This window comes from Scyliorhinus torazame, unplaced genomic scaffold, assembly GCF_047496885.1.
Source record: "Scyliorhinus torazame isolate Kashiwa2021f unplaced genomic scaffold, sScyTor2.1 scaffold_1674, whole genome shotgun sequence".
In the NCBI taxonomy this organism is placed as follows: Eukaryota; Metazoa; Chordata; class Chondrichthyes; order Carcharhiniformes; family Scyliorhinidae; genus Scyliorhinus; species Scyliorhinus torazame.
Genome location: NW_027309401.1, coordinates 21,293 through 36,147, shown reverse-complemented (window position 1 = coordinate 36,147; position 14,855 = coordinate 21,293). Strand labels below are relative to the sequence as shown.

The 14,855-nt window shown below is 49.6% G+C and overlaps 1 protein-coding gene across 1 annotated transcript in view; it reads right to left on the bottom strand.

Annotated features, from left to right (window-relative positions):
- Nucleotides 1-5,236: 5,236 nt before the first annotated feature.
- Nucleotides 5,237-14,855, bottom strand: part of LOC140407630 (acetyl-CoA carboxylase 1-like) — a gene marked incomplete at both ends in the record, with an annotated part of 30,513 nt that continues 20,894 nt past the window's right edge. Inside the window, one exon of the mRNA XM_072494969.1 lies at nt 5,237-5,374. Coding sequence (XP_072351070.1) covers nt 5,237-5,374 — 138 coding nt within the window. The remainder of the gene's footprint in view (nt 5,375-14,855) is intronic.

The window sequence follows — 14,855 nt, the reverse complement described above, 5'->3', positions numbered from 1 at the left end:
CATGTCCCCTCCTTGCTCGTCTTAGCTCTCTCTTTAGATCCTTCCTCGCTACCTTGTAACTATCCATCGCCCCAACCGAAACTTCACACTTCATCTTCACATAGGCCTCCTTCTTCCTCTTAACAAGAGATTCCACTTCCTTGGTAAACCACGGTTCCCTCGCTCGATGCCTTCCTCCCTGTCTGACCGGTACATACTTATCAAGAACACGCAGTAGCTGATCCTTGAACAAGCCCCACTTATCCAGTGTGCCCAACACTTGCAGCCTACTTCTCCACCTTATCCCCCCCAAGTCACGTCTAATGGCATCATAATTGCCCTTCCCCCAGCTATAACTCTTGCCCTGCGGTGTATACTTATCCCTTTCCATCATTAACGTAAACGTCACCGAATTGTGGTCACTGTCCCCAAAGTGCTCTCCTACCTCCAAATCCAACACCTGGCCTGGTTCATTACCCAAAACCAAATCCAACGTGGCCTCGCCTCTTGTTGGCCTGTCAACATATTGTTTCAGGAAACCCTCCTGCACACACTGTACAAAAAACGACCCATCTATTGTACTCGAACTACATCTTTTCCAGTCAATATTTGGAAAGTTAAAGTCTCCCATAATAACTACCCTGTTACTTTCGCTCATATCCAGAATCATCTTCGCCATCCTTTCCTCTACATCCCTAGAACTATTAGGAGGCCTATAAAAAACTCCCAACAGGGTGACCTCTCCTTTCCTGTTTCTAACTTCAGCCCATACTACCTCGGAAAAAGAGTCCCCATCTAGCATCCTCTCCGCCACCGTAATACTGCTCTTGACTAGCAGCGCCACACCTCCCCCTCTTTTGCCTCCTTCTCTGAGCTTACTAAAACACCTAAACCCCGGAACCTGCAACATCCATTCCTGTCCCTGCTCTATACATGTCTCCGAAATGGCCACAGCATCGAAGTCCCAGGTACCAACCCATGCTGCCAGTTCCCCTACCTTGTTTCGTATACTCCTGGCATTGAAGTAGACACACTTCAAACCACCTACCTGAACCCTGGCCCCCTCCTGCGACGTCAAATCTGTGCTCCTGACCTCTATGCTCTCATTCTCCCTTACCCTAAAACTACAATCCAGGTTCCCATGCCCCTGCTGCATTAGTTTAAACCCCCCCAAAGAGCACTAACAAATCTCCCCCCCAGGATATTTGTGCCCCTCAGGTTCAGATGTAGACCATCCTGTCTGTAGAGGTCCCACCTTCCCCAGAAAGAGTTAGAAGAAAAAAAGCCCTTCTAATTCCAGAGTATCTATTTCAAACACTCAGACCCAGTCTTACACAGGTCACTCCTCACACAACCAACCCCCTCTCCCCAGTCCCATCCGATTTCCCACCTGCCTTGGAACAGCCCCCCCCACTCCCCCATCTCCTTCAGGACAGATCTTCTCCAGCCCCTAGTCCACACCTATCCTGGACAGATATCGCAGCCAACCACCTGCCCCAAGGTCCAATCCCCTTCGCTCCTGACCAAAACCACCCTTCCCCCCCAATCCACCCCCCCCCCGACACAAGTCGAGTCCTGCTCCCACCCCCACCTGATCCCCATTTCCCTCAGCCCACCACCCTCCCAGTCTCTCAACAAAGCCCCCCCCCCGATTGTCTGAGGTACGTCCCTTTGAAACTTACCTTCTCCCTTTAAATTGTCCCTTTAAATGTCTCCTTCGTGACACCTAATGCCCTAAAAGGACATTTGTTCCCTGCACCCCAGTTACTCCTCGCCAATGGAGCCGGGGGCACGCTTTGCAGCTCCTGTCTCACCCAGCCTGCGTGAGGAAGGTTGGGCGAGACAGGGGCTTTGCAATTACAGCGAGGCTGCGTCCAATCAGAATTGCAATCTGCCGGAAGACTGCCACTTTGAGGAAGGTTTCAGGCCTGTCACAAAGGATTACTGTGAACATGAAAAAAGTAGATCAAGTCATGGGACCTTGGTACACTGAAATGAAAAAATTAAATGAAAATCGCTTATTGTCACAAGTAGGCTTCAAATGAAGTTACTGTGGAAAGCTCCTAGTCACCACATTCCGGCGCCTGTTCAGGGAGGCTGGTTCGGGAAGGTTGATCTTGGAGGGGAAGGAAGAGAAACCATTGCTGGAGGGGTTGTAGCTGTGCTCAAACATGCTGTGGGTGAAACAGACTCGCATATTTAAACGTGTCTTAAAATTCATTTAAAAATGTGCAGCCCGGTCAAGGCTGGAGTTTCCCAGCTCCTGGGATTCACCGGCCCAAACAGCGCAGCGTCAGGCCAGCACCAATCAGTATTGATTTCCATCACTACTGATTTCCATCAGTACTGATTTCTATCAATGGAGACCAGACTTGATGACCAGGCCCGGAGTGGGTGGTGGTGCTCGTACACCATTGGAACCCCTGGGTTGTCAAGGACAGGGCAGGGCAGAATACTGTCTAGCACCCAGGCAGTGCCAACATGGCACCTGGGCAGTTCCAACTTGACACTCTGGCAGTGCTGAGGTTGGCACGGCATGGATTCCAGGGGCAATGCCAGGGTACCAACGGACAGCGCCTGAGAAGGGGCATGGTTATGAATGGGTGGGGATATGAGAAGGTGCATAAAAGGGGGGGGAGGCCCCGGCACAGGAGGTGTTCTGGAGGGGGGTTGCGGGAACAGTATCTAAGGTGGTGAAAGTCCGGGTCAAGCCAAGCTGGGGGCTAGCACTATTTGGAGTAGTGGGCGAGCCGGGAGTGCAGGAGGCGAAAGAGGCCGGCATTCTGGCCTTTGCGTCCCTAGTAGCCCGGCGAAGGATCTTGCTAATGTGGAAGGAGGCGAAGCCCCCCCAGCGTGGAGGCCTGGATAAATGATATGGCTGGGTTTATCAAGTTGGAAAGGATAAAGTTCGCCTTGAGAGGGTCTGCGCAGGGGTTCTACAGGCGGTGGCAACCGTTCCTAGACCATCTCGCGGAGCGTTAGATGAAGGTCTGACAGCAGCAGCAGCAACCCAGGGGGGTGGGGGGAGGGGGGACATTGTTCGTTGTGGGGGGGGGGGGGGGGGGGGGGGGAGAGTGGGGGGGGGGGGGGGGGGGGGGAGGGGGGTTCCTGTGGGGGCATGTGAGCAAGAAAGAATGATCCGGAAACTGACATGTACGGGAAGAATCCGATGTACAAAGTTCTGTATTTTATTGACTTGCTATGTTCATGTCTTGCCACGAGTTCTTTTTCTTTTCTTTGTTACGGGGTGGGGGGTTTGTTTGTAAGGTGGAAAATATTGTTATTGAAAAATTCTTAATAAAAATATTTTTTTTTTTTAAAAGGGGGGGGGGGGGCCTGAAGGGGTGCAAGAGGTTGGAAATGTGAAAGGGGGCTAAGAAAGGTGGGGGTGTGAAAGGGGGGCTAAGAAGGAGGTAGGTACAGAAGCAAATATATGGGAGGGGGCTTTCAGTGATCCCATAGTGGGGTATGCTCACTTTGGGGTGGGGGGGAGCGATGTCCTAATACCAATGAGGGTGGATGGATGGGGGTGAGGGTGGGGCCGGGTCGCCCTCATGCGTAAGTGGTGTGAGGGGGGAAGAGGGTGATACGGATATTTAGTGATGGGTGGCGGGGGGGGGGCTAGGTGGGGGTGTTACCCATGTCTATGGGGATAGCGATGTCCGTGGACGCGGGGGTTGGGGTTGAAGACCTTCAACTTAACTTTGAGATCTGGGCACCCTTTAAAAAGGGCACTCTGGGGCGGGATTCTCCGACCCCCCCGCCGGGTCGGAGAATCGCCGGGGGCTGGCGTGAATCCCGCCCCCACCGGTTGCCGAATTCTCCGGCACTGGATATTCGGCGGGGTGGGAATCGCGCCGTGCCGGTTGGCGGGTCCACCCCGGCGATTCTCTGGCCCGCGATGGGCCGAAGTCCCGCTGCTGGAATGCCTTTCCCGCCGGCGAGAATCAAACCACCTCTCTTACCGGCGGGACAAGGCGGCGCGGGCAGGCTGTGGGGTCCTGGGGGGACGCGGGGCGATCTGGCCCCGGGGGATGCCCCCACGGTGGCCTGGTCCGCGGTCGGGGCCCACTGATCCGCGGGCGGGCCTGTGCAATGGGGGCACTCTTTTCCTTCCGCCTTCGCCATGGTCTCCACTGTGGTGGAGGCAGAAGAGCCCCCCTCCACTGCTCATGCGCGGGGATGCCGTGAGCGGCCGCTGACGCTCCCGCGCATGCGCCGCACGGCAAAGTCAGTTTCGCGCCAGCTGGAGGGCACCAAAGGCCTTTCCCGCCAGCTGGCGGGGTGGAAATCAGTCCGTCGCGGGCCTAGCCCCTCAAGGTTAGGGCTCGGCCCCTCAAGATGCGGAGGATTCCGCACCTTTGGGCGGCGCGATGCCGGACTGATTCGCGCCGTTTTTGGCATCGATCGGCGGACATCGCGCCGATTGCGGAGAATCCCGCCCCATATCTCTGAGGAGCTGGTCTTGCCAACATCCTTCGTTCCCCACTCCAGAAGGTTTGGTACATATCAGTGAGAATCTCTCCAAGTTCCAAAAAATGACTAAGTTTGGGTGAATTGTGACCTGGATCATGCTCAAACACCTGACTGAAATCGCCCTGCAATTCCTGCCCAAAATGGCATTGCCATTTTTTGGGAGAATTCCTTCTAGTTTTGAAACAAATTGAGAGAAGACTTGGGCTGGGCTGATAAATGGAAAGTAATATTCACACATACAATTGCCAGGCAATGAGCATTTCCAACAAGAGAATACAACTATCTTCCTTTGATATTCAGTGGCATTACCATCATTGAATCTCCCATTATCAACATCCTGTGGATTACCATTGATGAGAAACCGAACTGGACTAGGCTACAGATACTCTGGCTACAAAAACAGATCAGAGGCTGGAAATTCTGCCTACTCTCTATGTGGGTGCAGCTTCAATAACACGCAAGAAGCTCAACACCATCCAGGACAAATGCAAGTTTTCTCCAAGTCACACACCATCTGACTTGGAATTATATTGCTGTTCCTTCACTATTGCGGAGGCCAGAATCCTGGAATTCCCTTCCTAGCAGCAGTGCAGGTGTGTCTGCACCATATGAACTGCAGTGGTATAAGAAGGTGGCTCACCACCACCTTCTCAAAAGGCAATTAGTGATGGGCAACAAATGCTGGCCTTGTCAATGATGCTCATATCCTGTAAAAGAATATTAAAAAAACGGAAACATTCAGGAATAACTCTTGCATACTCTTGGTTTAGACAATGCTTACTTAACTAAATCTTCAAATGCCTCAAATGCAACCATGACTCCCATTCGCTGGCATAAAAGTGACTGCTTGTTGGTGATGAAGAGGTCATTGCTCTGTCGATTCAGCTCATAGTGAATTGTGCTGGTTGGAATAGACATCCTACCGATTAGACAAACAAAAAGAACCAGTCAGGTACATATTGCAAACACAAAACTTTAGCCCTTTTTATGTTAGCTTCAAATAACTACATTGTAATCAGAGTGGCGGATTGCTGAAGAAAATGTCACAAAATGTTTTAATGCCAGAATAACGTTCACTGTTCGCACTTTGCTATCCTGCTCTTGTTTAATTGGTGACATGTTGACATGAGGCAATATTTCTTCTTCTAACACACAATAATTTGAATCAAATCAAAAAGCTTAGAGCATGAAACAGCGGCCCTTAGCTTTAAAGACAACCCGAGACCTCAATGTAACAAAAAAAAGTCAACATTGCAAAACCGAGGACCGGATTCTCAGCCGCCTGCCGCCAGAAGCGGGGTCCCCGCGCTACGGAAAATCACAAAATCGGGATAGGAGCTGGGCATCGGCGGGCACCGATCCGAACGTGATGCTCTGACCCTCCGCTGACAGCGGGATCAAGGTTCGCACCCGTGCGCGAGCGGGAGGATGTAAATGTGCATCTTAATTATCCATTTGCATCCATTTAGTAGGCCCAACACGCTATTCTCTGGCCCTCCGTGATTCTCTAGTCCCCTGGGCTGGGAATCACGTGGGCAGGGATTACTACAGGTCTCACCAAATGTGAGCCTGGCATGGTGGACCTTGGGGTAACTCCTTAAGGGAGTTGTCCCCAAAGTCCATCCAAGCGCCAGCCCCCTCCAATGCACCACCTGTCCACCCCTCCCTTACCAGATCCCGCCCCCCCCCCCGATGCACCCCCCCACACCCCCCGATGCACCCCCCCTACCCCCCCCCAGTGATCCGCAAAACAGGAGAATCCCCAAGAGACCTCCTTAATAGGGAGACCCTCCCCCCCGGGACTCTTAACTGTTGGAATCCCCACAGAGACCCCCTAACTAAAGGAACCCCTAACCCCCCATAGGGACTCCCTAATAAAGGGCCTCCCCCGACAGACACCCTCTGACTACAGGGCCACCCCACAGAGATCCTCCAACTATTTTGTTTTTTAAACAGTATTTTCAACATTTTTACAATATAAAACAACCCCAAACAAACAAAAAAAACCCCAACCACCCGCTCCCTCTGCAGTCAACGGTAACCAACTCCCAAAAGTGCACGATGAACAAGTCCCAACAATTGTAGAACCCCTCATTCGCCCCCCCACAACGCAAACTTCACCGTTTCCAGGGTCAAAAACATGTAAAACCCTCAAATTGCACTAAACACCGCCCTCCAAAACGTTCCAGCTTCGGGCAGGACCAAAACATACGAACATGGTCCGCAGGGCCCCTCCCACATCGCTCGCAGACATCCTCGACCCCCTTGAACAGCCGGCTCATCCTTGAGGTGCGCCATGTACATTACATTCAGCTGCATCAGCCCCCAACCTCTTGCATGAAGTTGATGCATTCACCCTCTGCTGCACTTCATACTCCGCATTCGCTGCCTATGCTGGAAGTCCCTCTTCCAGCGACCCCCCAGCTCTTCCTCCCACTTTGTCTTAATCCCCTCCATGGGCACCTCCTCCAGAAACCTCCTATAAATCACTGAGACGAGCCCCCCTCCAACCCCCTCACAGATAGCACTGCCTCCAGCAACGAGGAAACCGGTGCTATCGGGAAGGTCGGGAAAACCTTACTCGCAAAGTCCCGCACCCGAATGTACCTAAAACCTTCCCCCAGCGCCAACCCATACTTCTCGCCCAACTCCTCCAAACTCGCAAATCGCCCTCCTAGGAACAGATCCTTAATTTCCTTAACCCCCTCCTGTCCCATCCCCGAAACCTCGCATCCATCCTCCCCGGCTCGAACCTATGATACCCTAATCAGCATCCCCCCAGACCCGGCCCCCAGCTTAAAGTGCTGTCTAAACTGCCTCCAAATCTTCAACGCGGCCACCACCACCGGATTCACCGAATATTTCCCTGGGGCCATCGGGAGTGACACCTTTGCCAGCGCTCGCAAACCCGACCCCCTACAAGAGCCCACCTCCACCTTTACCCAGAGAGCACCCCTCCACCCCCCACCTTGCTCCAGCTGCACGTCTTCTCCGCATTCGCTGCCCAATAATAATACAGTGAGTTTGGGAGGCCTGGAACCCTGTCTGCCGTCCTCTACAGTATCACCCTGGCCATCTTCCCCCCTCGAAACTAACGTGGAGATCAGCCTGCCCACCCGCCCCTAGAGAATGGCTAAGCCAAAAAGACCAGTAGGCATTGAACCAAAAACATGAATCGTGGCAAAACATTCATTTTAACAGCCTGCACACGGCCCGCCAACAACAGAGGAAGATTATCACACCTCAGCAAATCAGCCTTCACCCTCCCCACCAAACTAGTGAAATTAAACTTCCGAAGCTCTGCCCTAACCCACACCACCTGCACCCCCAAATACCGAATATGAGTTACCGCCAGGCGGAATGGCAACCCCCCATCCCGTTCTGACTCCCGGTGAGAAGACCATAAAATGCTTGCTTTTCCTTAAATTCAGTTTATACCCCGAAAACATCTCAAATCTCTGGAGCAGCTCCATTATATTCTCCACTGACGTGCTCGGCTACAAAATTATAGTAGCACATCATTGGCGTACAGGGACACTCTTATGCTCCACCCCCCTCCCTCACTATCCCCTTCCACAATCCCAAGCTCCTCAGCGCAATGGCCAAGGGCTCTGTAACCAATGCAAACCTCGTACCCCAATGCAGTGCGAAATACCCAGAATTCGTGCTGTTAGTGCGCACACTTGCCATCGGCTCCTTATACAGCCGTTGCACCCACGCTACAACTTCGGCCCAATCCCAAATCTCTCCAGTATTGCCATCAAATAACTCTACTCGACTCCATCAAACGCCTACTCCACGTCCAACGCCACTAACACCACAGTCTCCCGTTCCTCAGCCGGTGAAAGAACCACATTCAACAACCTCCTCACATTCAAGAACAATGGTCTTCCCTTTACGAACCCCATCTGGTCCTCCCCAATCACCTGCGGGAGACATCCTTCCAACCTTAACGCCAACACCTTTGCCAGTATCTTGGCATCCACATTCAGCAGAGATATGGGTCTACACAATCCACACTCCATCAGATCTTTGACCTGATTTAACAGCAATGAGATGGAAGCTGTTATTGAAAATATGGAAAGATGTGTCATTTGAAACATGGAAGTCTGGCAATATCTGGTCTGAGAGAAACATGTGAGGATACAGGGAAAGTTCCCACAAAGGGTTAACAGCAGCTGCCAGGGAAGGATTGTAAAATGCAGATATCCTTGGTCAAGCAGGCTTAGCAAACAAGACAAACAGGATTTTGAATGAAGCCAAAAACAATGGCTCACACCTTCATTGAAATTAACTATCTTAGTTAGCAGCTGGAAAAAAGGATGAGGTTCAGTTGAATTCTAGGTGTGACATTTTGCTAATACCAGGTAAATTAAAGAAAACTGGAGACTATCAGTCTAGGAGAAACATAATTCAAAGCCAAAATCAAAGTCAAAATTATGAGCTGAGGACACAATTGGAAAATAAAACTATAGAAATGACAGGAACCAAACCAAAATTCACACCTCTTGAAGTCAAAGCATTTTTGAATATCACAAAGGACACAATGTAATCAGACCTATGAGATGAGGTTATGTCAAAATGAATACTTAGTTGGATTAGAAGGTTTAGATCAGATACTTTTTACAATCAAAGTTAAATAAGAGTTACTTTACAATAACGTCATAAAAACTAGATAACTGTTAGAAAAATATATAAACCCGAAGAAAGGGAACAGCAGCCAGAACCAGAACTCAGAGAGAGAGAGAGAGAAGCAGATAAGGAACAAGCAGCTCAGAGTCAGATTAAAGTCAGCTCGACCATGGGAAATGGACAGGGCATAGCAGCCGAGCTAAAATAGCTAATACACCTAAGGAAGACTACAATTTAAAGAGTAGGCAGAGTCAGCTCAGAGTCAGCTCAGAGACAGCCAGCAGAGTCAGCTCTCACAGCTCAGTACATGGGAAAGACAGGACACAGCAACCGAACTCATCAGCGAATACATCTAAAGAAGACCAGACTTTAAAGAAGATTGTTTGTCAAGTTGGGCCTGAAGGTCCCTTCAACCAACCAGAAGGATCCAGAAGCAAGATTTTTTTCCTTTCAGTAAAGAAAGTATTTGCAGCTTTTAAAAGAAAAAATATAATAATAAAATAACTTAATTTAACCTGAAATAGTGGTTATTCCAAAGTCTACTTTACTTACTTAGCAATGCGGGACCCAGGATCGATGCTACTAAGTGGTAAGTAGATTAAATCTTCGGTGAACGTATGGGTTATACCGGGGGATAATTTGAAAACACAATTTGACCTGAATAGCACCCACTGAAGCTTGCAACGGAGTCGGGGAATGAGAATCCCTGATCACCATTTAGAATGTCGGCCTTTTTTGGTATAGGGGGAATTCTAAGAATAGTGGTGAGTTTTCAAAAACAAAGCCTGTCCCATTGTTTGCAGCAAGGCACCCCTAAGCTCCTCCCCCAGTGGCTCCAACCTATACAGGTCCCTATAAAATTCCTCAAATACTTTATTAATCTGCTCTACAGCCACCATCAACTCCCTCGCCAGTCCGTCACACAAACCTGCCTCCCATTCATTGACTCCATCAAACCTCCCGCTGCCTGGGGAAAGCGGGCAGGATAATCAAAGGCCCTCCCACTCGGCTTACTCACTCTTCCAACTTCTTCCATCGGGCAGGAGATACAGAAATCTGAGAACACGCACCAACAGTCTCAAAAACAGCTTCTACCCTGCTGTTATCAGACTCCTAAATGACCCTCTTATGGATTGACCTCATTAACACTACATCTGATGCAGGTGTTATGTAGTTACATTGTATACCTTGTTAGGGTTAGGGAAACTTGAGTTGCCCTATTATGTATTTTCTTTTATTCCCTTTTCTTCCCATGTACTTAATGATCTGTTGATAATAAACAAATCCAATCCAATCCAATAAGTTGAACCTCGCCCACAACTCCTTCCTCTTTGCCAGGAGATCCGGGCCCAGGTCCCCCGCATACTTCCCATCCACCTCCAAAATCTCCTTTATCAGTCGTTGGCTTTCCTCCCTCTCCTCCCTATCCATCTTAGCCTTAAACAAGATCACCTCCCACCTCACTACCGCCTTCAGAACCTCCCAAACCACCGACCGCGAGACCTCCCCCGTGCAATTAAACCCCACATACTGTTTGATCACCTTCCCAATCTTGTCCCAGAAGCTCTGGTCCACTAATAACCCCACATCCATTTTCAACCCCGGTCTCTGGGACCTCCAAACCCACATCCATCCAATACGGAGGGTGTTCCAAAATAACAATTGCTGAGTACTCCAACCTCTTAACCCCAGCCAACAGCGCCTTTGCCACCACAAAAAAGTAAATCCTCAAATACACCTTAATAATAATAATCTTTATTAGTGTCACAAGTAGGCTTACATTAACACTGCAATTAAGTTACTGTGAAAATCCTCTAGTCGCCACATTCCGGCGCCTGTTCAGGTACACAGAGGGAGAATTCAGAATGCCCAATTCACCCTAATAAGCACGTCTTTCAGGACTTGTGGGAGCAAACCGGAGCACCCGGAGGAAACCCACACAGGCACGGGGAGAACGTGCAAACACCACAAAGACAGTGACCCAAGCCAGGAATTGAACAGACGGTGGAACTTCGGTTGTCCTCGTGTTTCCAATGCCCTTCTTCTAGGTCTTTGACATCTCGCACCTTCCTTATAACTTGCCACACTTGCTCATTCAATAACTACCCCTGAAACTGGACATAAGCCTCCAGCAGGAGCCACCTAACTTGCGACCTCCACCTACATGCCACCACCAGATGTCAGAGACCCTCTAACTAAAGGGCCCCCTCACAGAGATCCCCTGATTAAAGGGACCCCACCCCCCACTCCACAGAACACCCCCTACCAGAAATAAAAAGTGAACCATGTTGAGAAGCTACAGAGCAATCCAGACAGGGGCAGTGAAAGAAATTACAGTTGTTACACTTACCTGGAAGCTCCATGCGTCCATTCCGGGAAGGAGAACAGCTGTGATCTGTGTTTAAACCCCTCATATCCATTAGCTGCAAGCCATTCATTCATTTCTAGTAGTGGGCTGTGATTGACAGTCTCCACAAAATAGCTGCAGCTTTAATTCATTCATCTCCCTTCATGGATGAGTGACTCTAAGTGCTGAAACCCTAATGTTTACAAACATCAACCACATCAAAAAGCGGTAAGTGCATTGCAATCACACGCTTGAGTGATTGGAATGCACATAGTGATTGGAATTCACTCTCCCTATGGCGGCCTGACAACAGATTCCCTTGGGAATCCCTCGTATTCCTCGCCATGCATAAATTTGCATGGCAAGGGATACTGAATTGCATCCCGATTTATGCTCACAGGGGAAGGTAAATTGATAGCAATTCTCCTCTGGTGGGAGAACATATGGTATGACCTAACAGAAGGTTTCTAAGGACGGGATTTACTGGTTGTTCACACCCGTGGGAAATTCCAGCCCCATGCTGGTGCATGGGTTTACTGGTGATGTGGGGTGCCATTTCCGGTTGACAACACTGGGACCTGTAGATCCCGCTGGCGGGTTGCCTCCCCTGCTGAAAAACAAGTGGCATGCTGGTTTAGCACAGGGCTAAATCACAGGCTTTTAAAGCTAACACCCCGCTCTGTAGTCCTGAGGACGTCCCCTTCTCAGGCTTACCCACCCATTTTGTGCCACCCCTTCCATGACCCCCCCATCCTTCACCCCCCCAACCTTCCAGAGGCCCCTTCATATCCACCCTGCGCACCCCCCACCCTCCATACCCTCCTCCTCCCTCCTGTCATGGGTATGGTGCCCTTTTGGCAGCGCCACCTGGGCACTCCAGCATTGATACCCTGGCAGTGCCCCTGCCTGCTTTGCAGTGCCATCTGGGCACCTTGGACCAGTACTGAATGGTGCCCGGCTGTGGACTCCCTGGGGAGGCCATCAGACCCCGGGTGAGTACGCCTTAGTAGGTTTCACACCTACTTAGGCGCGCGTGGTTTGGTCACGCACATTGTGGATGGGATCCTGATCGCGCCACCTTGTGAGGTCCGGGTAATCTCGTGGGACGTACTGGCTGCCGGGGAGCCCACGGGAGTCTTCACCCAGCATCTACCAGCTACGTCGCGTTCCCGTTTGGGTGGCTCGCAGCCATTAGTTCGCGCCCAGTCTCCTAAATGAAGAACCTTGCCCAGAATATTTCAAACTCCTTAAAAAAACCTGCAGTCCAAACAATTCCCACCACACTGAACTTCCTTTTCCTTTACATCCACCCTCCATCCATTGCTCAGTAGCTACCATCCTCCCCGCACCACCCTCCCCGCCTCGTGCCTGGGGTCACACAAAGTCTGAACTATTAAAATGGGGAAGCACTGTTAGGTCACTTATCGAGATTTCTTTTAAAAAAAACTCTTTCACAATCAAATTGTAAACTGCAGATCAAATATTGTTGCAGAACAGTTGAATTTTAGGAATGTCATTGCAAACGTCAGAAGGCATGCACTTGACATTTTGGCACATGGTATAAGATTTTGCAGATCAAAATTTGTACCCTTTAGAGAAGTAGGGAGGGATTGATCCAAACCAGGTTAGAATTAACCAAATTGTAACTTCATATTGTGCAAGAAAACATGTTATGTGAAGGATCTTTAATGCTGACATTATATAAAGCAGCAATAATACATTTACTGCCCGGAGTAATAGGAGGTTATGGAGATGGAAGAACAAAATTTAACAGGGTCTAAAATGGGTAGAACGCAAATTAATTTCCCTCTATGCTACCCGACAATGGTTGTTAGTCTGAACAAGCGGTCAATAAATTGGCAAATTATGGGCAGTTTTACTTTAATTAGTGACACAAACACACATAAATCTCAAACAGCTATTTTGTTAATTTATTTTCATATTTGTTAAGAGAAAGTAATAGAACAAAGAAACTACAGCACAGGAACAGGCCCTTCGGCCCTCCAAGCCTGCGCCGACCATGCTGCACATCTAAACTAAAATCTACTACACTTCCGGGGTCTATATCCCTCTATTCCCACCCTATTCATGTATTTGTCAAGATGCCCCTTAAGCGTAACTATCGGCCCTGCTTCCACCACCTCCTCCGGCAGCGAGTTCCAGGCACCACTACCCTCGGTGTAAAAAGCGTGCCTTGTGCATCTCCTCTAAACCTTGCCCCTCGGACCTTAAACCTATGCCCCCTAGTAATTGACCTCTCTACCCTGGGAAAAAGTCTCTGACTATCCACTCTGTCTATGCCCCTCATAATTTTGTAGACCTCTATCAGGTCGCCCCTCAACCTCCTTCGTTCCAGTGAGAACAAACCGAGTTTATTCAACCGCTCCTCATAGCTAATGCCCTCCATACCAGGCAACATTCTGGTAAATCTCTTCTGCACCCTCTCTAAAGCCTCCACATCCTTCTGGTAGTGTGGCGACCAGAATTGAACACTATACTCTAAGTGTGGCCTAACTAAGGTTCTATACATCTGCAACATGACCTGCCAATTTTTATACTCAATGCCCCGGCCAATGAAGGCACGCATGCCGTATGCCTTCTTGACTACCTTCTCCACCTGTGTTGCCCCGTTCAGTGACCTGTGGATCTGTACACCTAAATCTCTCTGACTGTCAATACTCTTGAGGGTTCTACCATTCACTGTATATTCCCTACCTGTATTAGACCTTCCAAAATGCATTACCTCACATTTGTCCGGATTAAACTCCATCTGCCATCTCTCCACCCAAGTCTCCAAATGATCGAAATCCTGCTGTATACTCTGACATTCCGCATCGCTATCTGCAATTCCACCAACCTTTGGTCGTCTGCAAACTTACTAATCAGACCAGTTACATTTTCCTCCAAATCATTTATATATACTACGAACAGCAACGGTACCAGTACTGATCCCTGCGGTACACCATTAGTCACAGCCCTCCAATCAGAAAAGCACCCTTCCATTGCTACTCTCTGCCTTCTATGACCTAGCCAGTTCTGTATCCATCTTGCCAGCTCACCTCTGATCCCGTGAGACTTCACCTTTTGTACCAGTCTGAGGGACCTTGTCAAATGCCTTACTGAAGTCCATATAGACAACATCCACTCCCCTACCTGCATCAATCATCTTTGTGACCTCCTCAAAATGCTCTATCAAGTTAGTCAGACACAACCTCCCCTTCATGTAGGGAAGAGGTGTTGGCAATTCTGGACAGGCTGAAAATAGATAAGTCCCCGGGGCTTGATGGGATTTATCCTAGGATTCTCTGGGAGGCCAGGGAAGAGATTGCTGGACCTTTGGCTTTGATTTTTATGTCATCATTGGCTACAGGAATAGTGCCAGAGGACTGGAGGATAGCAAATGTGGTCCCTTTGTTCAAAA